This window comes from Anas acuta, chromosome 8 (assembly GCF_963932015.1).
Source record: "Anas acuta chromosome 8, bAnaAcu1.1, whole genome shotgun sequence".
NCBI classification, from domain to species: Eukaryota; Metazoa; Chordata; class Aves; order Anseriformes; family Anatidae; genus Anas; species Anas acuta.
The window spans coordinates 25,591,893-25,619,345 of record NC_088986.1 but is presented as its reverse complement, the minus strand read 5'-3'; the positions used below and the strand labels follow the sequence as shown (position 1 = coordinate 25,619,345).

The following is a 27,453-nucleotide window of genomic DNA, read 5'->3' as shown; positions in this document are numbered from 1 at the left end:
CGCGTTCACTTGAAAAGTAAATGCATCAAGGAGTTGAATGAAACACAACAACAAACTCCAAGTACTATCAAGCTTTCTTAAAATGGAAGAAAAATCTGTCTGGTAAATGTAAAGCAACTTATATAAAGCAATGTAATGACTGATTCAGAAGGTGTTCCATAGACTGGTTTTAATATATTGAATAATGAAATTCTGCTCATTGGAAGAGGAAAATTGAGTGAAAGAATGTAGAATCATCAGAATTTAATACAAATGATCTTTTGCTTTTGATTTTAAGAGGATCACAACAGCTCCTTTACCCTGCAAGAAGGTACTCACATCACTGCAGCAGCGTCCACCCAGACAGCACACCACGCAGCCATCTAACACAACCACACTGGAGAACAGTGTTTTTTTTTCCTAAACTGAACTACTAAAATACGGACGTAGATCCACTGAATGGTTAACAAAGACACAAAAAGCATATTTTGACATTATCTGCATGAGTCGAGTCAGGATTGCCATTTGATCAAGGCACTTAAGGCCTGGCATTCAGCAGTAAAAGAAAACAACAACAACAAAATGCAATACCCACAATCATGGACAAAGGACTAAGAAACCTGTCTTACTGAACGCTTCTTTCTTTCTTGGGTGCTCTTCCTGACATCCCTTTCTACTATCATGTTTTCTGATGCTCAGGAACTTGTCAAGCTCATATCAAATCAACAATACAAAATACCTTCATTTCCTTTGCATTTTTTTTTTTTCATTATTATCAAAAAGATGTATACATGCCATTGTAAAAAACACTACTGTTTTGATAAGGCTGTACAGAAGGAGTTAAGAATATTAAAACACTCTGTCCAGTGCATTTTTTTCTCATTTGTTTCAAATGGACCATCAGTGAGTATTTTAATTAAATCAGTATTATTCATAATTAGCAGTTAGAAGCTGTAGCTAATGAAAATTTTAGTACATTTCTTTATCTCCGGAAGCCTGAATCTAGTTTGCTACTGAAATTTTTATAAAGCCTGTAAACAAGTATAAATTGCTACACATGTTTGTAATTCACCATTTTCTATGCACCAAAGGTTTATGGAATCACAGAAAGATGCAACTTTGAAAGAAAATTCAGGAAAACCAGCCCCAGAAACTGCATGAGAAATTAATTTGAAAAAATGGTTTCTACAAGTGACATGATAAATCAGAGTGTCACTGTCTCCACAGCAGCCTAAGTTAATAACTGAACAAAACCTTCTTCCTAGGCTAAATTCTAACATTGTCTCATAATTAAGCAGCGAAAATGGGCAAAGGAGCAGAGGCAGGGGGAACACAACAGCTCCTCTATCAGGGCACAGCACCGAACATTAGAAACAACAGTTTGCTTTGTTGTTGTTGTTTTTCCCCACCTCTCCCTGTCTGGATGACTCCTCTATTTGTAAGAGCTGAGTTTTAACATGCTTAGGAGGAACTAGAATTAAATCTTGAGGGTTATATCTGAGCATCCATGAGGAACCCAAGCACGTTTCCTGGTCTCATTGCTTCTTGTCTGTGTCTTTAACTCATCCCTTTTTTTTTTTTTTTTTTTTTTTTAATATTAATGCATGATTGCACATCTGTGTCCAAGTCTCACCTCGCTCCTATTCAGATCTCAGCAGTTCTTCATGGCTTGGACTACAGCAGTATCAATATGATGTTAAAGGGAAAAACTAGAAGGTGTAAGAGTACCCAGGGACTTTCTGGGAGATGAGGAAGTAGGAACTGTATAACAAAAAGATTCTTTTGTAAAATAGTTATTTTGTTTTTTTAATATAATCATCACCCACGTCTCAAACGTGGTCCCAGCATGGTGAACAGCAGTCCTCTCATTTTCTGTAATCTACTGGTAACTGGGACTATCTGAGTAAAGTCAAATTAAGAGGTGAGGATAAATATGGCACATTTTCACCTAAGACTATGAAATGTTGCATTTCTAATTAGAACCAACAGCATCTGAACAAGCACGATTCTGTGTGTGTCCTCCCATGGACTTAAAATAGAGACTTGTAATTATTACTTAAGACAGACATGAGTGGTTATCTTGTGTACTTCTGTCAATCAAAATATCCAAATGCCTAATTACAGAATTATCACCATCATTTGTATGAAATTCTCACTGAGCAACATTTGATTAAATTTTACCTATCTGTATTCCTGTTTCACTAAGGTCCTCTGTCGAAACAGGAAACAAATTCTAGACATTACCACCAACAGCCCCGCTCTTCAGGGGTCTGGAAGTTCATTTCACACTCTTTGCAGTCAATGACCAGGCTTGCATTCAGCCGCCAATAAACAGACATTTCAGGGAACAAAACCTGAAGATGCTAACTACAAGCCAACTATGGGGAAAAAAATATCTGCTGTAAACACTAAATCTTGCATTTCTCTTTAAAGATGCTGCTACTGTAGAAGAGAAATGTTTCATAAATAAACAGTTCCTCTTAGATTCTGTAATTTGTCCATTCCCTGCATTTAAACAAAGAATCTTTCAAATACTTTACTTCTTTTTTTCCCTTCCGAAGGCTTCTTAGTCATTCCAGACTTCAAATGCTCTCATACGCTACTCACAAGATATCACTTACATGAAAATTTTGCCAGGAGAACAGTATTATTTTTGCTTGAAAAATAGTGGGGTTTTTTGCATGCTAGCGAAGAAGAAATTGGACATTTCAGAAGCTTTTTGTTTGTTTATAAAAATCTTTTTTCTTTCATTAAAAAAAAAAAAGGAAAAGAAAAAACCTTTGTGGATCATAAAGCCTAATTCGGATCTCTCCTCAACTTATTCTGCATAAATTGAGAAATGTAAACCTTAAAACATTTTTTAGACAATTACCATAATACAAATGATACCAGATACTAGCTGTAAATGAATTAAAATAGTTTTTCCACATTTCTATCTTGTGTTTTTAAGGAGAAAAAGGAGAAAAATACAATCACTATATTGTGGACATTTTCCCAAGCTGATCATTAACTAATCAAGTTATTATTTTTTTTAGCTTAAACAGAAGTTTGTCTTTCAGCCCTTTCAAAAAGCATCACTAACATGCCTTCAATACTACCATACAACATACAGGCATAAACAATTATATGCTTTCCAACACAGATGGAAGTTCACTTCAATTGAAAAAACACATCAGTATTATTGATCTTATTTTTTTCTATCATTTCTAGGAAACACTACTATAACGAAGATTTGTTTTGAGTCAAGAACATACATTAAATGAGTCAAAGAAAAAAAAAAAGCAACCTGTAATGCCTGAAAGAGACACAACCTCAGCATTACAGCTTTTCTGCATTAACACGGCTGCCCATTCTAGTTTATCAGATGGCATTAGCTGCATGTTAATGTTTTTTCCCTCCCCTCCGATGAACGGCCACAGTATTTCTACTACATAAAAATCCACCTTCCCTTCCCCTCCCCCTCAGAAAAGCTTACCTAAGGAATGAGCAGCTGTGGTTTTGGAACTGAAAAATCGTCCAAGTCCAAGGTCTCCAAGCTTTACTACCCCTGTAGCTGTAATGAACACATTAGCTGGCTTTATATCTGAAAATAAACAACAGAATTTAAAAACTCAGTATGAGATTGTGAGAAGAGCTATTTTAAGTATGGGTAATACTAACAAAATCTGACAGTGCCTTTTAGAAAGACGGAATCCGTTATTCAGAATTTTAAATTAACTATTTTAATAGTCCTAGCATCACTCAAACAACAAATCTAAGAGCTGTGAAAAACATTAAAAAAAAAAAAAACAATAACAACACTAAATACCACATCATCCACCCCATAATCACAGAAACACATACAGCAAAGCTTGTTACTTCTTTATGTACACTATCTATAAGGACTACCATTAGAACTAGAAAACTTCTTATTATGCTTTACGTAACAGTCCAAAACATGTTTTCATGGACTGTAAATCACATTTTTCATCACTTTTGCTGATCAGATTACCCGCAGAGGCAAGATGTTATTTATTTGAAATAGGTAGCTGATTCTCTTTAATAGAAGGCATTAAAACAAAAGAAAAGTTTTACTCAGGAGAATGGTTATTTGAACTTGTCAGTGGAATTGGGCTAATGAAGTAGAAACAAAGAAAAATAACAATGTATACCCCAGACGATTATTTTTCACAAGTAATATTCAGTTTAAGTTTTAATCCAATCCTTTAGGGACTACAGCAAAGATTTTTGTGTTATGATTTTTAACAAGGTACCTAACTGTTAGTCTTAGTAAACTGACCTGCTATTTCTTTGGCAAGCGTCCCCAGCTCTTACTGAGTTTAGGACCCACACACTGGGGCTCAAAACTCAGAGAAAATCACTTAAGTGTGAAAAGAGAAGAGTTTACCTTAACCGTACACTTATCTTCTTACAGAACGGGTAATTCAGTGTATAACCATAGATTTTCCAGAAACTCTGAAGGTAGTATTTCAGCCAAAATAAACTGAAATAAACTAATTTCATCAGAAAGCATTCTGGTGAGATATCTGTATCTTATAGAAAGAATTTGTAATTTTACATCCCTCTCTTTGTATAATTTGCACGTGCAGGTCTTTGTACAAATGCATAGGGAAGAAAAGGAGAATCAACAGGGAAAGCCATTTGCCGGGGCACATCCAAGTTTATTTTGCTAAAGGGTGCAGCACCTCTGGCTGCAAATGACACAGTTCATCAGAGATTGAGAAACTTTGCTTTTAGGCAGCTATTTGCATCCCAGGAGAAGGCAGCCGATAACCTAAGACATCTAATTTCACCTGAACCCAGAGAGACAACCCATATATAGCTTGCATCTCATAGCTAGAGGGATTTCCAAGGAAAAAAAAAAAAAAAAATCTACATCTGAAAAGCAACTATTCTACAATCTGTTTCCTTTGACTCAGTTATAAGGCAAAATGAAGACAACATACGGAGGAGACAGCAGCACAGAGGATTACAATGGGTAGAGGAGATTTAGTACCCGACAGGGATAGCTGTCAGCTACAGGGGCTGTTGGGACACGGTACTTGACACCCAGACTGGAAAGAGCAGAGAGAAGCAGAGAAGAGGAGAAAATGCTCATGGCCAGCAGGTAAGGGAGAAAGGCCAATACAGCACTGCAAGGATGCATGGCAGGAGGTAAATACTTTGGTAAAAAAAAAAAAAAAAAAAAAAAAAAAAAACTAGGGAAAAATGGATAAATATAGAAAAACATGACAGAAAGTAAGAGCCAGGAAATCAAATTGAGCAAGTGAAGAGGAAGCAGCAGGAAGATTTCCATTATGTGCATGACTACACAACTATCCCTTACTTTGAAAACTACGTATCACAAGCCAGTGCTGCAAACAAATGCTGACTACAGCCAAGGAAACACAAAGCACCAACTTCTGCCACACTTTGCTGTTACTAACAAACATTACAGAAACATACATTGTGTCAGCTGTTGAAACTGATTCCATTACAATTATTTGGTGTTTGGTGTAACTTGCATTGAACCAGCTTCATATTCACACCGTAAGAGTTATACTAAAGATAAAACTTGGATCTTCCATTACCTCTATGCATAACACGACGAGAATGCATGTGTTCCAACGCACTGCAGAGCTGAACAAAGTACTTCCAAACTGTTCGCTCAGGAATCAATCTCTTCTGTTTCTTAAAATGCTTAAAGAAAAAGAAAAAAAAAAAAAAGATAGTCAATACATATTACAATTTAAAACTTGCATAAAGTGGCTGAAGAAATACAAATAGTAAATCCTTTAGTTAAAAATCAAATATGTGAGGCTCACAATCTAATTAGAAAGGTTTACTGAAAGCTTCTTGACACAGAAAGCCTCTTCCTTAAGTATTACAACATATTTCATCTATATATTTGTTTAAAATCAGTCAACATACTAGCCACAATTGAGGTTAGTGAAATGAAATTGCGCTTTCCCCAGGCTCTCACGCCAGCACCACCACCCTCCCCAAAAAAGAAGGATTTACATGGCATGCAACTGCTCTCAGGGCAGGATTAATGTGGTCAGAACAGCCTAGTGCAGAGTAAGTGACCACAGAACAAATGACCATCTTCCTTCCACCAACTTGAATTTCCATGTCCTCATCGTCCAGAGTAAAAATAGCAGTGGCACAAAATCACCAAGAAAGATCACCTAAAACTAGATCAGATTATGCATGGCTGAAGTTTCTAGGACTGAAGGAGTACTGCCTATTTCTGAAAATTTCATAGTGATTAAACTCTTGTTCAAATATTTTTCATCATGTAAAATCAACCACTCCCAATAACTGGTAGCAGTTCAATAGCCTGTTAAAACTTATGTAAAACATAATTATGCTCTGCTAAACACATCACCTTCAAATATAATATTCAGGGACTGAAATATAGTCCTCCTAAAATACATACTGAAAACCTGGAATTCAGCCAATGTCAAAACGTGCAAGTTTGATCATTATGAATTTTGCAGCTAAAGGTGAGAAGACTGAAAAACTGTTGCTCGTTTTGTCTCTTTTTAAAGAATCCTTATTTTGACAGATTTAAGCTGACGAAGGAAATACATGAACAGCATTAATTAATTTAGATAGAAAGAAAAATACCTAGATGTCTTTTAATAGTGTGTGTACACACACGTACACACTTCACAATCATACACACCCTAAGTTCATACAACAAACATTTATTACCCTGGAAAAATAAAAATATTTTCATATGCTATGTTCAAATGTGCCACTGAGAAGTTGACAGCTGCATCTACACATTACAGAGACGTGCAGGAGTACAAGAAAAATGATTTTAAAATAGCTATTGTAAAATGCATCAGTCATACAAAGGATCATAAAATTTCACCAAAGTGTTTTTAGTTATAGGGACGATTTTGAAAATGCATTTTCATTTAAATGAGGCAAAGAATATAAATTACTTGTTTAAATATAATTTTCTCAGTCTTGGACTGAATCCAAACAAGCCCTGTGTATCTGTTCTCCCCATAGCTGGATTTGCATATCAGAGGATTGTTTGATGTCAACAGGAAGATGGAGACCAGGTTTCTTTTCATTTAAAAACAAACACACAATACATGTAAGTATGTGCACATGAAAGCGTAGTTCCTTGATTTAAAATGCATTCTGAAATTATCATAATTATAACTAGGTATTTTATTTAAACATTCTGATTTTATTTATTTATTTTAACTGAAATCTAAGTACAAGCAGTGATGAAACACCATTCACAAAATGTCTGAAATACAAATACCTTCCATTATGGATTTCCATTCCTATGTACTTTAAAAATACACTGATGGCTTTCACTACAAAATCTGCTTCAGTTCTTACAGTGCCAGCATGCAACATAACAACAATTTAAGATGTAGTCTCATTCTACTGAAAGCATTTACCATTTTTCATGATACTAATAACTTCTCTTCCTGAAAACATCACTTATTAGCCCTGTAGATTTTGTATGTTTATCCATCTAGAGAGGATGTCAAAGAAAGCTGTTAAGTTTGCTAAAAATATGTAAACTGAACAAAGACACTGGATTATTTCTAAATTTATACAGGCGAAAATGCCTATATGTTCACGATAAATTCACTGAACATTGTTTTGTGTAGTAATTAGTTACTTCTCATCAAAATATATATTCTCAATGGTTTCTTGGGCTACTGTCCACCAATAAGCAAGACAGTGATGAAAAGTCTCCACCACTAGGAAGGACTGATTTTGCAAAAACTAGATACTGAAACAAATTGTATGTTTCTAGGAAACAGTCCAGTACACAGTGTTCTTGGAAAAGTCAATGAAGAAATGGAATCCCGTTCTTGATGGACCCTTACCTTCTAACAAGAAATGTAAGTTGATTGGAAACAGTCAAATTTACACCTGTTTTATGCCAAACAGCATAATTAAATCCATATAGCATGTGTTAACTGCACTCAAAGCAGGATCCTTTTCTCTCTCTCCCTTATTTTAAAACAGTCTCCAATGAAAAATGCAGTTCTAATGGTTGCAGGTTTCTCCATTTCCTTTGGAGAAGCCAAAAGGCAAAAGACACAACAGCAAAAGAATAACATCCGTCATTGTAGCAGGGCACAGCAGCACCACGAGCACTGCAGTGTTAGCTCACTGCCTAGTGCTGTTGTGTATTAAGCAGTCTAAGGTCCATGCAATCAAAAGTTACCCTTCGTAGTCCACGTTACCATCACCTCTTCAAATTTGACCTTAAAGAAGCATGCCCTGACATAAAGCTTTCTGAACTAATCTCATCTTCAGCGTTTTCCTATTCTCTTGCTTCTTCCACATATCTGAGGCTCACGGGGCAGTCCTGTTGTCCCGCTGATCCTTGACCTTCTAGGGTGTGACATTTAAAAAAAGCTTAAGTCCTGTTTGAGGTGAAAGATCAGCTTCAACATTGTTGAAACTGGGCAAAAATAAATTGTTAGTGTATGTGCATTAAAAACCTGGGCCGTGTTGCAAGCTAGTGTTTTACCAGGTAAATAGAGAACGCCGAGCATGCTCACGCAGCAGACTGTCTCCTAGCACGAACTAGCCATTTCAAAAGCCGTACCCCATGAAACTTCCACCTACATCGTTGAGAATGGAATCACAAAAAGCTGCTTAGAAGAGTTTTCACAATGTCAGTACAGATAAAACCGCAATTCAGTCATTTAATATAACGGGATTTTTTTTCTGCATGTAGATTTGCTACTCAAATGCCTTAAAGAGCTTTAAGGTAGGCAAGTTATATCACCAGTTTGTCTTTCTGTCCCTTTTTTACAGTCTTACTGAGCAGTTTCATTATGGGAAAATAGAACTCTCCAGGTTTTCCCTAATGAATTGTTAGAAGAAAAATGAAATATTCTCCAAATGTTTCCATCCTAGTAAAGTTAAATATAGCTGCCTTGCACATAAACAGCGTATGCCATTCAATTTCTTGGAGACAGGAAAAAAAAGTGGAAGATAGACGGGGAAAAAGTTTGAAGTCAATATGAAAGCATGAAATTATACTGGGTTTCTAAAAATGATGCTATAAAGGTCAAATTCCAAAAGCAAAAGTGACAGCAATTAGCAAATGGTCTTATCTAGGCTTAACAAGGGCATCTGGGAGAATAAATCTAAAGGAAGTATGCAGGGCTACTATGTCTGGCTCTGGTAAGAAACCTAAGGATTTCCTGCAGATGGACAAAGAACAGAAGATTTCAGTAAAATTACAGATTTCAGGTATGGCTGCCTATTCCTCAGTAGCCATGCTTTTTTTTTATATATTTTATAAAAATATATATATATATATATATATATATATATAGTGTTCAGCTCTGATGGTAGCATCTCACAGAATTTTAAGGTATGATTTAGGCTGGTTTATACCTCAGTAAACATGGGGGGGGGAAGGAATTAAAAAATGGGGTTTTAAGACGAAAGCTAGACTCTAGAAATGAAGAGGTTTGTGAACATCACTTCCAGAGAGATGATAAACTGATTATTTGAACAGCTTTTACAGAGTCAGTGTAAAAAAAAATTCTGCTCCTAAATTAGTGTCAAACTAGCCCAGAAGAACATTCACCTGAGTCTTGCTGCTGTGCATGCTCTAGGCTAGAGCTGCCTTCTGAGAGAATCTAGGGAAAAAGTAAAAAGGGAATGATCATTTCCTTGCTTTAAAGAAATTCCCTTTTCCTTCTTTCACATTCTGATGGCAACTGTGTCTGTTCTCAGGACTTCACTGGTGGCTTACAAAATCATGAAGTTACTTTTTGCTATTTGATTACCTCGACTTATCAGAACGCGGTGAATCAACAAGCACATACTTCTGGGAAGGTATCTGAACTTCATCAAGAGGAAAAGGATGCAGGAAGGAATTGCCACCTAACACATAACGACATTCTTAAGAAACTTCTGTTTGCGTTTCTTTGGGATTCTTTTTAAATGTAGGATCACAGAGTCATTCATCTAGGTTGGAAAAGACCTTCAAGATCACCAAGTCCAACCACCAACCTGACCTATCGAGTCCCATCACTAAACCATGTCCCTTAGCACCACATCTACACATCTCCGAAATACCTCTAGGGATGGGACTCACCACTGTCCATGAAGAAATTCTTCCTAGCACCTGATCTAAACCTCCCCTGTGGCAACTGAAGATTGTTTCCTCACGTCCTGACACCTGTCACCTGAGAAAAGGGACTGACACCCTCCTCTCTAAAACCTCATTTCCAGTAGTTAGAGAGATGAGGCCTGCTGTCTGCCTCCTTTCCTCCAAATTAAGTAGCCCCAAGTCCCCACAACCATTCCTCATGTGTCTTGCTTTCTAGTCCCTTCAGCAGCTTTGTTGTACTTCCCTGCGTATGCCCGAGCACCTCAATACCCTGCCTGTACGGAGGGACTCGAAATTCAGTGCAGTATTTGAGGTGTCACCAGCGGACAATCACTCCCCTGGTCCTGCTGGCCCCTCCATTTATGATGAAGGCCAGATGCTGTTGGCCTTCTTGGCCACCTGGGCACACCACTGGCTCGGAGAGAACAGAGACAGGGCAGAGGAGGCTGTGCAGTCGCAGTGGGAAACCACGGCAGTGCAGGCAGGAGTCTCCTTGTCAATGCCACAGGAACAAACGCGAACTGGCATGGGTTTTCTGGATCAAAAAAGACTGGTAGAGATGGATAGCAACACCTGCATGATTCTGAGACTCACATCTAGAAATGGAGTTTCTATACAAATTATTTTCTATTTAAAAGGTTCTACAGTTCTAGCACAAAAGCAGTGTCCCAGGAGCTTTGTCTGGCTCTGTTCAGCAGAATGCCGGGCTACCAAAAGGAAAGTGTGCCCCCCTCCCCCAAGGAGAAACAGACTAACAACAAATAAATAAATAAAAAGAGACAAACTTCTCAAACATATTCTCCTTTCACACACAATCAAAATAAAGACACCTACTTAAAAGAAATAGAAATATTGCAAGAAAAATACAAGTCAAAATTCTGTTATTTCCATGTTTAGTATATATTTTTATGCTAATAATCTATTAATTAGACTGCTAGTAACATTCTTGATTGAACTGTGATCCCTTACAGAGCTCTGACCAAAATCACTTGAATATATAGAGAGATATATTCAAGATAGATATGTACCTCCATCCAACTGCCTTTTCAAGGACTTGTTTCATTTTACCTGACCTAGAGTCACTCTGTTCCACCTAATGGGTTTGCTCATGAAAAAAAAGAAAAAAAAAAAAGAAAAAAAGGAACACAGAGCGTTTGGAGATCAAGATCACCTAACAAAACCAGATCTACTTGCAGAGCCACTAGAATACAATTTCTAATACTGCATCATTTTCATTGTCCCTGCAGTTACCGCTGAGCAGGGCTTCTCAAAACACACAGCCACATGTTTAAATTCAACAGTGTTTGTTTACATGCATCTCTCTCCAATAAATCCCCTTGGGAAACCTGGTACAGCATGAAGATGTGAGATCTGTGTTTGAATCATTAACTCTACCTCCTAATAAAAAGCAATGGCATGACACAGTAAATACAGAGGTTACCATTTTAAGGTTTTTGTTTTGGTTTTTCATTTTCCTACAAATAAGGCAGACAAATTTGAAATCCTCTCTCCGTTCTCAGCAAGTTACTCACACAGTACAAACACTGACATAGGAAAATTTGCAGAAACTGGGTGAAAACCTAAAAATAATCCTCCAGCACTGTTTGCAGGACATCTCAGACAAGAAAGGCACTAAGAACCATTGGTTAGGAACACCTTTCCGTTCGCCCTTCTCTCTGAAGAAGAGTCAGGGAGGCAGACAATTCTTGCTGCAGTGGGTGAAGGCGGAGATGAAACACCCCAAGCACTTCTGCTGCAGCTGGATCTATCCGAACAGAGCAGGGAAGTTTAACACCAAGTTAACTGCACGTAGATGACTGACACCATTACACGCCTTGAGAGGAATGCCAGCCAGCTTACACAATAGCTTCAGGCACACTGTCTACGAGACGGGGACTGTCCATCTGACAAAACAGCGCTGATTTGAGCAGGAAATCTGCCCGGTTATTCTCATTGTCCCAGTGGCAGAGGCAGACACCAGCATTCCTTCCCCTGGCACACACAGGTACCTTACCTGCTGCCACTGCTCGCCTGGGAGCTGAGAGGCAAGGTGAGGGGACAGCACATGTACGGGGAGCAAGAGCTTACCAGAAGCAGCTTCCCTGCCCCGACACGGCTCTGCCTTCCCTTTTTCTTTCGTGACTGTACAGCTGCACTCACAGTGACGCTGCTTCCTCTGGGAACAGCCTCGGTTGTTACTTACTACACAACTAGCACACATAAACCAAGTTGAGAAAGGAGACATTTTTTCGATTCAACAGCAACAAAAAAAAAAAGTTTAAGAAAAAGCTTTTTAGTAGCTTTAAAAAAACATTAGTGGCAAAAATTAACCTCACTGGTTCAAAGCCCCAAGTTTAGCATTTAAGAAAAGGCATTAAAAAATAATCATTTAGTTTTGATCTTTTGGTCTCTACGTAACAAATGCTGTGTTAGAGCATCCCCAGTACTATGTGCTTCTTTGAGCGATGCTGTCTTTTCCAAATATTTTCCAAAATGCCCACACAAGAAAAACAACCTAAGAATAAAGGTGGCACAAAATGAAAGAATATTGAGGAAAAAATGCAAATATTTGATGCTTTTATTAATGTCATACTTTCACAAAGATGCTAAACTGCTTTGTATTATAAAACATAAGCAAATGCTAAACAAAAATGCTACAAGTCAGGATACACTTTTTAAAACTTGCATTTGCCAGTCCTAATACATCATTATCATGAAAAAAAATGCCTAAAAACTACTTTTAAAAAAATACTTCTTTCAAAATCACGATGTCAAGCATTTGGATGCAAATATGTGTATAAAAACCCTCAGAATTAAAGCCACCAGACTTTCTTCCCCCGAGAGTGTGCGAGCAGTTTTCAGTTGTGTTGTTGTTTTTTTTTTTTAATTATTATTTCAAAAGACCCTTTTCTCATTCACTCATGACACTCAGTTAATGAGCAGTTTCAAAATGTCTCAAGGCTTTATTTAGCGTGCACTATTCAAAGCCTATTATTAAATATAAACTGGGGAGGGAAGCTTCCTGATACACATCCTTGGAACATCAAATTCATGAAATAAACTTCGTGAGGTTTATCTTCACAAATGGCCTTAAAACTGATGAGATAGTAATATCCCTATTTTACAGACTAGAATGGGGAGCAAAGAATTAAGATCAAAAGTGTTAATTACTTTTGGCACCAATCTTGAGCACCTCCTTTTCAACATACTTAGCTTTATGAAACAGTTCATCTTCAAAGCACAGTTTCCACTCAGATCAGATGAAGCTGTGAACGCTCAGTACTTCTACAAATCAAACCCCAGTTCTACCTTGATTATCAGAAATACAGAATAAGCAATTACAGTTCCCATCAAAAAAGCAGTTGAAGGGGTTTATACAGTATCCCTTACGACCAGTACCAGAGGCAGTAAGAAAGAATAGTCTCTGGAACAGCATTCAACTGCATTAACCAGGAAACCTTTGTCTTCCTTTAATTCCCTGCCTTGGAAACTACAGCCACAGCAAAGGCGGCAGCGCAGCCACAACAAATTACAGCGCGCACTGCACAACCATAATTCCCACCCAGAGTAGCTGCATCCTTAACACCGAGCAGAATAGTGGTTTGTCAAGGAAGAGCTAAACCCGTGATTTGCTGGAGTGTAAGATACTCAGTTGTATAATTCGCTAGGTCTGAATGCCTGCTTTTGCAGATTCAGTGTTGCTTCCTTAGGTTATATGCAATTCCCTGGATTTAAAAGAAGCATAAAAATAACAACAGAGATGCAGGCTCTCCATCATATCGCTCCATGCAGCTTCCCAGAGTTGGCACTTTTACAGCCACAGCTAGTGCTGGAGCTGACCAAGCAACTTGCACAACAGAGCATCATCCTTCAGGAGGTACCAGATGGGTACGCCAGCGGACTTCGTGCACGTCTGCTGACAGCAGCAGAACAGCAGCACTCCTGAACCATCAGTCCCCTTCCACTCTTAGCAGGGCAGTACCCCTGCAGGACAGGCTCTTCTTTGTGCTCCCCTTACCTCTGGGGGATCTGTAACTCCTGCGCAGCCTGCCTCTCCTCTACCCTCCATCCCAGACCTGCCCCCTCCCCATTCCTGTCTCTTCAACACATTTTCTCTGTTTTTGCAATCACTGCCTGTCCCCAGCCTGTCCAAATTACCCCAGCCAGGCTGTCCACCTACTGACAGTCCGTTTGTCTGCCCAGGGTCCCCGCACAGGCTGTCCTACCTTCTGGAAACAGTCGGTCCTTCACTCGGCTCACTGTGTTCATCTTCAGCACTGGGGCTCCCATTTCTCCCAGTGCATTACTCCTGTTCTCATTCTCCTACACTCCTCAGCCTCTAACGCCTTGTGTGGCCACTTCCCAGCCTACCTTGTCTCACGAACTGCTCACCAGCTAGTCCCAGCTCACTTGCCTTCCCCAGTCCCAGTCAGATCCTCTCCCTGCTCCAGGAGCGCCCGGCTGCGTGTCCCCATGTACTCGTTTGTCTGCGTTCTGCTCAGACTGCTCCCTTCTCTCTGCTTTTAGAAAGAATAAATACCCTTCAAAGGACAGGAAAGTTTACGCTCATCCAAAGCATCTGGGAAAAAGCTATTTCTGGCAAAACAATTTCATTTCAGTCACCTGTGCTATAGATTGAAGTATTCATAGTCACTCGGGTGGCACACAGCGCTGCCGGCACTAGGAGATGCAAGAGGTTCGTGCAGCTCTGCGTGTATGGGAATTCACCACTTGGGCTGCTGTGCTCCTGCAATTCCTGCTGGGCAATACGAACTCTTCTCTTCAAAGAATTTCAGTTCGGGTGAGTTTTCACGGCCATCACTCGAAGAGAAGTCCACTTTCCGTGTTTTATATCTGCTTTATTACATGAGAGCTACAGTTTTTCAGAAGAAATGCTTACTGGATTTTAAAACAAATGAAAAAAAAAAAAACACACCTTGGCAGCATAATGCACTTTTCCTCAGCCTTCTACTAAATCATACATCTTTCAGAATCACACTCTGAAGGGGTCAGCTTGCACAGAACATCATTCTTCCAATCAAACAAAGTCAACTTAGAGCCAATGTGTGCTCTGAAATGTACCAAAAAGCCTGCGGTACACCTTCAGCACTGCCAATGAGTTCCAAAGAAGCTCACTGCTAACATCGTTTGGCATCAAAAGAGGAGGGAGGGTTTGCATCCCAGGCCACGTGGAGAAGAGAGCTGCCTGATGCTATTTCACACGGGGAAGCCCAAAATATCCATCAGAGGTGAAACATCAAAATGGTAATCAATGAGACTTAAAACCTGCCTAAGCAGAGGCCCAGCTACTGCAATGCCACAACTGGTGATTTAGATACACGTCAGTTGCTTGCAAGGAAACAACTATCACTGTTTAAATTGTCCCATTTAAATATATAAATATACAAACATCCAAATATATACACTCACCCTGCACGCACAACTAGATAGATAGATAGATAAGGACAAAGAATACACTGTTCCCAACTACAAAACAAAAAAAAAGAGGAATCAGTATGAAGTTTATACCATTTACAATTTTTTCCTGTTTCAAAATATTTGCCTATTTAACTTAAGTAATTGTAGTGTTTTATTTTTAAATTTAACCCTGAAAAAAATATACATTAAAGCATTATCTGAGCAGTGTGTAAAGTGCCTACGTGACATTTTGTGGAATTTGATTTTTTTTTCCCCATTTCTTGACGAAGCTGCTAGCTAACAGATTTTCAACTTTTTAGATGAAAGCTTTCAAGCTCGCTCCCAAAACATGATTTAGTTCCTTAAGATCTGGTTGACATATTCAGTTTAAAGTTTGCATTTTTTTGGTGTAGTAAGATTATTTGCCAAAAAAAAAAAAAAATATCTATAAAAAGGAAATAGACCTAGGAGCTTTTTGCTGATCATATTTAAAACAAACATTGCAGTGTCTTCAAAACATCCCTTCTTACACCTAGTAACTTTAATTTTAAATAAAGCATCCTAATTATTCTGCAAGACTTGAAATTATATTATTTCAGCACCTTTAGCACAAGCTTGCTTTTTTTTTTTTCCTGAATCATTCTAATGTGGTTTCTTGGCTAATGCTATTAGCAGATTCTTTTTTGTTTATGGCATTTACTTTATCCAATATGTATCAATTGTTGCTTAAAAATAAAAAAAAAAAAAATCCTGTCCAAGTCAGCAGTTTTGCTCCCACAGAACGCTGTTCAACCCGTCCCTGTGGTTGGAAGAGAGCTGTGACTAATAGGAAAGGAGATGAAGCCCCAGCCCTGCTTTACAACACATCTGCACTGCAAGGAGGTGGTGTGACGAGGCAACCCGGGGGCTCCATCAGCTACCTGTAACCTCGGGAGCTGCATCACCCTCAGACCACCACACTGCACAGTGGAGACCACAAACCCTGACAACCATAAGCAACTGGGAACAGGTACAGCAGTTGTTTATTTGCCATCTTTTCACTGCAATACTACCCAGCGATCTAGACTTGCTCTTTCCTTCTTCCCCCATATCTACACAGCGCTTACGCAGTACCCAGCTCTATGTTCCAGTGCCAAACCAAGTTTATAACCCAGTGAGTATCTCCCAGACACCAGTAATTCTCTTCTTCTGGGTGACTAACGTGACATGGTCAAGGATTTGGCTGTTAAAAACAAAGGCTGTACAGAAACATATTTCTGTGAGAGACGAAACATCCATGGGGGCAGGGATAAAGTAAGATTCTTATTCAATCACCGGATTAAATTGGGGCAGGGGGGCACAGGGAGAGAAGAGAGAGCACACATGAGATGCTTCTGATTTCATTATGAGATTCGTAAATGCCAATGCACAACTTTTTACTTTTTTTTTTCTCCTCCATACAGCAAATTCTATGAATTCTATTAGAATCCATTATTGGTCCTCAGTATGAATACATCAAGTGATTTTCCTCAGTTGTCTACTCAGTGGGGACAAAGAGAGTATTATTCACAGGTAACAAGAGGGACAGTATAAAAGCTGGACAGCGACGACGTGGTTCATTAAGGGAAGAACTAAAGAATTCATTAAGGTGCACTGTGAGGCACAGCAGCTTTGCGAGCATTCTCCGATGTGCCAATAATGTCATAACAAATACCCAAGTAAACCAGTTAAGGAGTTTTCCTTGACACTCGCAGTGGTTACACTGTCATTCAAACTGTGGTCATTTACAATTTCAAAAACATGCTCCAACCTTGTTTCTACAAATCACACAGCAGCCAGATACCCAACCACTCTTCTGGGGGTGCCACGACATCCTCCAACAAACTTAAAGCAGCAGACTAGCAAGAATACTGGAAACCAAAGCATGGCTTCATTATTTATTTATTTATTTGTTACCAACACAACACAGTTACTGACCTTTGTAACGTGACAGGCAGATATTTTGCTAGGAAGTTTCCACCCCATTACATATTTTTTATTTTTCAGGCAATTTTTACACTATTTTGTTCAAAAGACACTGTAACCGATGCATCCACACTTAACGCTGATATCATCCAAATAGTCTACCAAATCACTTCCTCCACAAGCAGCATGAAGACTGAGTGCATTGTGACACCTCATACATATTTAATAATAGCCTGATAGGCTGTCATTAACATCAAACAGCAATCTAAGTTTGCTACATTAAACATGATCCCTGTGTTAAGAGGAGAATCACAAACTGCCTCCAAGATCGAGCCTGAAAGAAATACCCACCGACTTGGACAAGGTGTAATGAGGCCAACTGCACTGAAGGAGCCATTATTCACACACTGGATTAAAAAAAAAAAGAAGAAGAAGGGGGGAGAAGGAGGGCAGAAAAAGCTTCAATGGGTCATAAGACCAGACATGCCATAAGGCAATCTGTCACAGAGTACTCATATTAATAACTGTTGTGTCAAAACTGAACATTGCAAAGAAAAGACAAACCTTCCTTTATGTTTTATGAAATGTAAGCCCACAGAATTAATAATTCATGAGATGAAGAAAAATATCAGATTTGGATATAAATATTAACAGAACCTTGTCAACCTGTTTAGAACCCAATTTTGACCGTCCTACCTTACAGTTATCAATCTAGAAGGGAACATTCTCCAAAAAGCTCAAAGGAAAAAAAAAAACAAAAACAAAAAAACACACATAACTATGAAAGTCATTAATGAAGAAATTAACATTCTCCATTCATGTAGGTCCTAAACAAAACAGCACAACTCTGTTCTGTGCCTGGCAGTTGCTGAGAGAATGCTAATGGACTGGCGGTGTTTGTTCCCTGACTTACACTATGTTGACAACAATAAAGTTGGTGCACACACAAGAAAGTACACCAAAGGGACTTAATAAAACCAAGACCCAGTGGAAAAAGGGTAGGGAAACAGGGGAGGTGGTTGTCAGATGACAAACAAAGATTAAAAAAAAAAAGCTGATTAAAAGTTAATGCAAGTTTCAGCATATGAAGTTCATACAACAGCTCCTAGATAATTTTTTTCCAATGAGCTAAAGAACTGGCACTTAAGAATACAAAAAAAACACCTAACCTATAGCACACAATCACTTATCCGCAAGTTCACTGTACGTGATTTCAACCAAATTACAAAATACATTCTCAAAATATGTTAATCTCAAGATAACATATTTAACTAGGCCTACAAAACCATGCAGTGGTTTCCATTTCAATCATTATTTTGTTTGCTAAAGTGATTAGCAGTATGAGCTCAAGACGCAGAGAAAATCACTTCTGCCTTGTGACACCAGCCCCCTCTGCTTTCAAGACTATCATAAAGTACAGAAAGTTCTAACACAAAACACAGTTGTGCCAAAATCAGGAAAGCCATCAAAAAGCACTCTTCTAAATGGTGATGAGAGGGCTTTTAATTAGCTTTTTTTTTTTTTCTCCCCACAGAAAATAATATAATTAAGTCTAGTGATGTCCTCACCTGCACTTACACTATAGTTAACAGTGTAAAAAATACTTTTGTTAAGCATCAGTATTGGGCGTACATAAAAAAGTCAGTACAAATACTCAATTTTTCTCCACAGTTTTTGCCATTTTAACTGCATTCAAACCACCAGTGAGCAAACAGACCGAGAAGTCAAAGAAGTTTAACACTGAAACCTTTTAGCAATAATAATTTTTAAAAGTCAATTCCTACCTTTATCATTCTAGAAAGATCTCCAGCATCAGCTAATTCCAAGACTATGTTCAGTTCATTGTCCTCAATGAATGACGCATAGTATTTTATTACATTTGGGTGATTCAGTTGCTAAGAAAAGATTTACAATGCATGTTTTAGTGTAGTGTCTTATATTTTATGAATGAAACATTTTTATTTAGGCAAATAACACACCTGAAATATAGTATGATACAAACGGTACATTCTTTTATGAAAAGCATTTACAGATGAACATTTTGCAGTAACATGCAGCAAGCCTGCGAGAACATGGTGGAGTTTTAGGATCGAGACGATGATTCATGTCAGTACTTTAAAGGATCTTTTCTTTCAATGCATCTGTGCAATAGTATGATAAAACTTGATGAAACAGCTGGGCCAATTTTTGAAATCAGTTTTTTCTTGCACACAAGACACTTAAACTACAATAACACATGTTTAGTAGAAACTTCTACTTGAGAAGTTACACATTTTTCGATAGGATTGAATTCTCTATTTTAACTTTTAAAGCAATTATAGATTATAGATCCCTTAAGTGAGATTTAGTAAAGCTCTACACAGCTACCAGTGGACACTTCAGGTGTATCTATGAAAAAAATAATGTACTTTGATAATGGTTGCATTTTTATTCAAGATAAGTATTTTTTACCTTTAGAAGATCTATTTCTTTTATGCAGTCAGCACGGGCTTTGGCATCCATTAAATCAAATATCTACACACAAGAGATAAGACAATTAAGTGATTAAAAAAAGCAAACTGAGTCATCGTTATTATCACATGGCATCTATAGAACAGTTCAAGTTTCACAGGAGCAAAACATAATACAGTAATACGAAATACTCCTAATGCTCTTAGTGCAATTGTAAACATTGCAACGCCCACATACTGATTTTGGTGCTATATCAGTACTTTTAACCCTTTCATAAGAACAACTAGATTGGAAGTACAGGTTCTCCACAAATTCAGCCACCACTTCTGCGTATCTATTGAAATACATGGCAACAATTCAGCACTTCTCCTTCACGATGGTCCAAGTGTCAGCTATTTCTCCCACAGCTACCACACCATTATCAGAGACAGATTCTTTCTAGGACTGAGCATGCCTGCCTTTCTTAATCTCTTGTTAGTCCTCCTTTTGTTTTAAATAACACGTGCACTTTTACTCCCTCAGGATCAAAACTTCACTGTCACCTCTGATTCTTTCTCTCCCATTTCCTTCCCTTCAGCAAGGGAAGAAGCGATTTGGGTTCTGTAATTTGTTTACTAGAGCACTTTTTTCATCTGTCACCTTGACTTTTATAGCTTTTTACAGTTAGGCACCTTTGCTCATCATTTTTTTTCCACCTCCCATCTGCTCCAAATTATTCTGCAATGGATCTCATCTTTGCCTCTTCCACGGTTAACCACGTTACCCTCCACTAATTTCTGTTTGCAGCAATTTTTTTTCCTGTCATTAAAAGTCCTTATCCTCATTCTACCCACATTTATATTTGACCTAAATTCTTTCCATTTTCACTGTTTTTACCACCATGGATTCCCTTTACACTTTACTTTCTCAGATTTGCATCTCTCCATATAGTGCCACCAAGTGATAAATCCCCCTTAGAAGTGACCAAATTGTTGCTTTTCCAGTGAATCCTTCCTCTCTCATTCCACATTACTTTTGGAATCCAAGGAAGTGGATTCGGACAGGCCTGCCTACCAGATGTGGAGCTACACAGAAGAATACCAGTAGCGGATCGCAGCCCTCCGAGAGCACATACGCTCTTGTCTAGATGCTGCTCCCCTCTGAAAGCCCATCTCATCTCCTGCCCGCGGATCTGACACACAAAAACCTGACTGCAGTGGATGCAAGACTCGCTTTCTCAAAAAGACAGCCAAGTCAGGAACTGAAATGCCAAGCCTGGAGATGGGGAAAAAAGAAGAAACAGGAGAGAAGGAATGAAAGGAGAAAACAAAACTACTCTACCAAGAAAGGGAATAAAACATCTCACAACTACTTGTATATTAATGCCAGGATGATGGGAAATAAACAGACTGAGCTACAAGTAATTATTCAAGGAGGAGGCTGAGGAGGATATAACAGACACACAGCAGGGTAAGTAACAAGAAAGGAATGCTAACACTAAGAAATAAAGCAATTTCAGATGTAAGAGAAGAAAAGCGTTAGTACTATATGTGAAATTAGAGGTACAGGTATTAAATGGCAAATAGCATTGATGCAAAAGACAAGAGTTTATTTATTAAGGCTGGGAAAACACATTTAGTGAAGGAGATGAAACAGCCTGCATCTGCTATAGATCTTAAATCTGAATGAAAAAGCACTGCTCTTTAATCGCCTTGACAATAGACTAAAAGTCCTAGCACCTGCTACTGTCATGAAGGACTGAAATATTTTTTTCTAGGAAATACTTCGGAAACTTCAAAATATTAGAGGTAGCACATTAACAGGGAAAGCACTTGGAAGGCAGGAGATCATAAATGTCTTTGCCAGTAAACTACGAGACCAGCAAAAGGAAAACCTCACACCCCCCTCTCCCAAAAACAATCAATGGAAGTGTGCACTGAGTAGCAGGGGGATAAAGTACAGGGGCACGGCAAAGTTGTGCATGTCTGCTAAGCCTGATAATGAGATAATAACATTTCTTATCCATGATGCAGAGATCCAGGTGCAGATATGGAGAACTCCCAACATACCGCGGAGCCTAATCAAAGCTGCAAACAGAATTTTAATCTGAAAATTGTACACAAATTACCTGGTCATGCAGTGTAGAGAAATTATTCAAAACACAGTTTCAAGATTTAAAAACAGAAGACCTGCAACGTGGCAGGGGAAAAGAGAGAGGAGTTTGGACCTTCTAATGACTGTTTCAGTTTCAGTTCCTCCCTCAATCCCTTACCTGGTATTTCTGCTAGTTTAACCATGGGCAAATTCCACAAACACTTCCCAGGTCATTGCAGATTACCTCTAAGTGACCAAGCACTTTAATTCTCTACTGGGTTTACACTGGAAACACACATTTTGATTCTTTGTTCTTGAGCACAGAATACTTTGACCTAAGCCAAACCCTCACAGGCGGTTAATTGACCTTATGTGTATAACAACTTCAGCAGAGGCTGCCAGAGCACGTGGCAGATGAGGGCTGCTTCCAAGCTCTGGACCTTCCTCAAATGTGAAAAGGTAGAAATTAGATGCTATTATCCTACATTGAGAATAATTCTCATTTCTCTGTCATAAGAGATGGATATTTGTAAAGGAATAGAGCAACGGCAGCAGACAACAGGATGCCCATGTAACCTATCCATCACCACCCATACAAAAATACAAGACACCTGCTTACTAACAGACTTACCTATATGAGCAGTATTTCCCAATACACCTAAACAAGCAAGCATTGTGAGCATTCTGTTTGTTTTTAAACTAGTCCTCTAGTAAGGATGTAAACCATGACCCGTCAGAGAGGTGTAACAGAAGAAAAGCCCTATGCACAGAACTAGGAAAGATTTGGCATCAAGGGATAGGGAAGAAAAAGACAAAATTTTGTCCAGGTATTCTGGCTGGCATTCCCAGTATTTCTAATTCGTTATTAAGCTGTCACAGAGCATAGGCTAGGCCAAGCAACTGATCCCAGGAAAAGTCAGACGTAAGTTTTATTAACATGACTCCCCTCCAGTTTTGCTACACTTCACACAGCCCAGTGGCAAATCTGTCTCAGCTTCAGCTAAACTTAGTATTTAAGACATGAATAAAATAACACAGTTCAAGAAAAACCTGAGTCTTATGAGATCCTTACAAAGACAGACCATCCGAACATTTACAATTCTGGACCAGATCTAATCTGAACAGACCTCTTCCTAAAAATCCAGAATTCCAGTTTCCCAGACATTAACCTCCTCCAGCAACAAAATTATAAAAACACACCATCCAGTCCATGGCATCTGAGGAACCCCTGCCCTATCACATCCAACAGCTGGCATGACTCTCCTCCCGATCAGATTATCCTTCCAGTCTGCCAAGCCGCTCCGCTTGGATCCCAGGCTCAAACCCGTGTCAGCTCCCGGGGCAACTACTGCGAGCAGAACCCAAACCCTCTGCACTTCAGCACCACAAAATGGTTCGGCACTGACGAACGACACACACCACAAAACGGAAGCCACAGTGAAAGAGTTTAAAAGCTTAAAAACAATCTTCTAAGTGCATGTCAAAACGAACAGGGGGCAGCTGGTAGCAGAGAAGGAAGGAGCTGCCACCCCCAGCATCCTCCTCCCGGCGAGGAGCCCGGGGCGCTGGGGACACCCCGGACCAGCCAGGAGGGTGAGGGCTGTGCACATCGACTGCCGGGCACTAGCAGTAATTAGACTACAATTACTAGCATTGCTGTAATTGGCTAATAATGGAAAGCGCTGCATTTTGGTCAGCTGGTTTGGCCATCAGTTGTACTAACAACAAATGCTAACTCTTGACTCCGTTTACAAGGTCAGGACTGTGGGGTAATGCAGGTTGTAGCTGCGTTTTTCTAGTCCATACAAATTGTATTGAGTATAATGCAATCTTACTTAAAATTTAATTACTCTTCCCTGGTTTCTGTTTTCAAGGACTCTGGTAAGATTAACATTTCAACAAACTAATTATGTTTGCTGTGAAAAGCCTATTAATATGCAAAAATTATATTAAATATTTTTATGATGCATTCATTTTCACAAAGTGTAATCAAAAGCCTCATTTTGAGGAGTGCCATGCCCTATTTAGCAATTAATTCCTGAAAACAATTAGGCAAAAACAGCTCAAGAGATGTAAGAGGACCTTTTAAAGCTCTTCCTGAAACTGTATTCTTTTGGCATTCTAGAAATATCAGTTTTAAGTACTGTCAGGAGATAGCCGTACTTTTAGAACTATTTCTCAGCTATTTTAAGATCCAGAACACAAACTGTTCCCCGCACAGATGTGTAAGCTAAACAAAAAGGTTGCAACACATGAAATGAAATTCCTGAGAAAACTTCTGACATAGATGCTCACACACTGCTCCTGCTCCTTGAGAGCACTGCGCAGAGCAAGAAGGTTGAAAAACATTTCACCACCAGATGGAAAACATCAAGCCGTAGCTCCTAAGTGCAGACGGTATTTGCGCAATTACCAACGACTGATTTAACTCAGCTTCTGAAGGAAAATGAATGTGTCAGTGTTCCTTCACATGGTACCGCTTTCAAAACATGCCAAGGTGGGAGCCTGCTTCGTTCCTCTTGCTCTGAAGAGGAGCGCTTACTCCTCCAGCACTTTTCCAAGACTTCCTCTTCAGTAGTAAGAATAGAAGTCTTTTAACCTTACCATTTAAATGTCAATTTAATCTAGTTCTGCTTAAAAAAGCTGTATAAAGGAAAGATGACTTAACAAAAGTTCTTCTCAAGCAAAACACAAACATGCCTGCCACAACGTAAGTCTACAGACAAATAAGCAAAATAAAGACTTGAATGCACACAAATATTGAGACACTGAACAGCAACAAGGAGCATTTGAGCATTTTGTCACCACTGCACTGCTGTGCTAAGACACGAGTGCTTCATAAAGTGTAAAATTACAAGTGCTTCCCTAAGATTAATTATCTCTAATTCAAGCCTGAAGTAGCAATCCACTGACAATACACAATGAATAATGAATGTAAGTGCAAGATAAAAGGATTCGGTTTTGAATCACAAACATAGGGGTCTCCGATACTGGAGGGAAAGGGAAGGAAAGGTGGAACAACGTGAAGCAGAAACGTTCAACACAATCTGCAGTTGTATTGAAATGTGCAGCTTCACCTAATAGTTTGAGTAGCCAAGGTTTATTTTAAAAATACCGTATCAAAGAAACAATATCCAGTCAGTGACAGTAAGACAACAGTTACAAGTCTTGTGTTACATTCTTAAAATACCCCATTTTAAGCCCCTCATATCTAAGTTCATACCAGTTCCACAATTCACAGTTCCACCTAACACAAAACCAACCGTCAGTGATCACACTGTCCTGCTTTGTAATGCGCTGACCGATTATCAAATGAAGGGCAGAAACTTGGTGCAACTGGGGGGGCTCCCGAAGCTTTTCAGTCCTTCCTTTAGGTCTGAAATAGAAGGAGTATCTTGCCAAGCCTGGTATCACTGAAGAACTGTTGCTCAAGAAGTTGGTCCAATCTAAGTACTTTGAAAAAAAGGTGATCTGTACCTGTGTTGTTATACACAGTCAAACAGCAGGGAGAACAACAGTAGAAGTGGTAACTGTTTTATAAATATAATTGATCAACAAAGACAAGTAGGTTGCATTTCCATGGAACAAAGACTGGTCAGAGAGGTAGGAGTTCATTACATACCATAAAATGCACCTCCTCTCTGATGCCCCTGTTTTTGCTATTCTGTAGCATTTTGAAATTTAATTACCAGTCTTGGTTCTGGAAGTATCTTGCAGGCTTCTGGAAAGAATAAGGACCAAGAGATGAGAGATAAAGCAACTGTAACCATTTACAAAAGCTGTTCAGTGGTTTTGTCCTTTGAGAACAGTTTGTGAGGATTTCTTCCCCTTTCCAAGCAACCACTAGAGTGCTTATTGCCCAGAATGACATGTAGTGGTACCTATTGATGGTTCTCTTGTAAGGATTATTTACAGTGGTAGTGGTAGAGATGCTCTGCTTCTTCCTCAGGCTATTCCACGTATTTTGGACTTCACACTTGTTAAGAAACTTAACTAGAAGCTCTTCAAATGTAGACTGCTACATTAGTAGCTTATCTGCAGTTGATCTTCCCTGATTTTTCTTCCACCCAGTGTCACTCAGACATTAGTGAAAGTGAAGAATAAAGATTGGTTTTATAATTCTGGTTTTATTTAGGTAATATTACAACAGCATCTCAGAAACATGGTTCCGTGAAAAAAGAGAGCACCTAATCATTATAAATACCACTTCCCTAACTCCAAGCAGGCTAACCATACGCAGGAATACAAAACGTGAAGGGTAGAACTAGAAGAAAACACCCAACAATTAATTTCATGTATTCTGGTTAAACTGCTAGAAAGAAATTGCAAATTAAATAGTTTTCACCCTGCTACATATCCGACTGTAAACCAAATCAAGATTTCTACTTCTTCATGTCATCTGGACTCAGCAACAACCGCAGACTCAGAAAGAGCGCTTTCTGTCACCATCTGCTTGTCCTTCCTCCCACAGCACCGTACTGCCACTTGCTTCTGCTCACGTTGAGTTGCACAAACATACATTTTGTACACATTAATGTAACATTTATCAATATTGTACATATTTCAGCCAAGTACAATTTTAATAGCAGGAAATAAACATTCTTGTCAGAAAGCTTCACTAAAAATAAAAAAATAAAAATCAAAGCTGGCAATCCTTTTGGAACAAACAAAGGCCTGAGATCCAGTAACACTGGGAGAGGATAACTGAAGAATAATAGCCACATCAGACCTTGAAGGCAAAGACAAGCAGAGGGAACCACTGGGCAAATAGACAGGAAGGGAGCTACAGACTCAACCCAGCCAGGAAAACCAAGTTTTTTGGGGGGAGGAAGGAAATAAGACTCGCAAACTCAGAAAGGAAGACATGTAGTTGTTAAGATGTGAGATGAAAAAGGGAAGATAATGGTAAAGCAGAAATAAGTCCAGATCTCAGTGTGTTGGTTTTCTTCTTTTTTGTTTGTTTTTGTTTGTTTGCTTGTTTTTGCTCCTGCTTTTTGTTGGTGGTGTTTGTTTTTTGTTTTTGTTTTAAACATGAGGTATGGGATTTGGAGACACTATCCCAATAGAGAAACATGGCAAGTAAGCCAATCCAGGTAGTATTTCATGATACAGCTAGGAAGTACCTTTTTTATTTTTTTTCCCTATAGGTTACCCAAGTCGTACTTTCTATTCCAATAGTATTCTACATAGACCCAGCCTTCATATGGAAAGCTACTTTACAGATCACAGAACACCGTCCCTCCTGAGGTGCACTGGTCAGTAACATTCACAGGGAAAACCAGCAGCGTGCGTTGGCTACTTTAAGGCAATCAGAACACTACCAGCATAAAGCCATTTGGAAGAGACACAAATCTTTACCCTTATTTCCTACTAAACACCAGATATATCCCTAGATATTACACTGTTGAACTGCTAGAGAAATTTTCACCGGCAAATGGACAGCAGGATGTCTTCTCCAGAGCTGAAAAATCTTCTGTCAAATTGAGAAA

At 38.9% G+C, this 27,453-nt stretch overlaps 1 protein-coding gene across 2 annotated transcripts in view; it reads right to left on the bottom strand.

Moving 5' to 3' along the window:
* Positions 1-27,453, bottom strand: part of NEK7 (NIMA related kinase 7) — a 66,480-nt gene that overhangs the window by 22,064 nt on the left and 16,963 nt on the right. For both annotated transcript variants that reach the window (XM_068689700.1, XM_068689699.1), the window contains 4 exons: positions 19,892-19,954; positions 19,225-19,335; positions 5,550-5,658; positions 3,455-3,562 (listed from right to left, as the gene is read on the bottom strand). In XM_068689700.1, the coding sequence (XP_068545801.1) occupies positions 3,455-3,562; positions 5,550-5,658; positions 19,225-19,335; positions 19,892-19,954 (391 nt within the window). The remainder of the gene's footprint in view (positions 1-3,454; positions 3,563-5,549; positions 5,659-19,224; positions 19,336-19,891; positions 19,955-27,453) is intronic.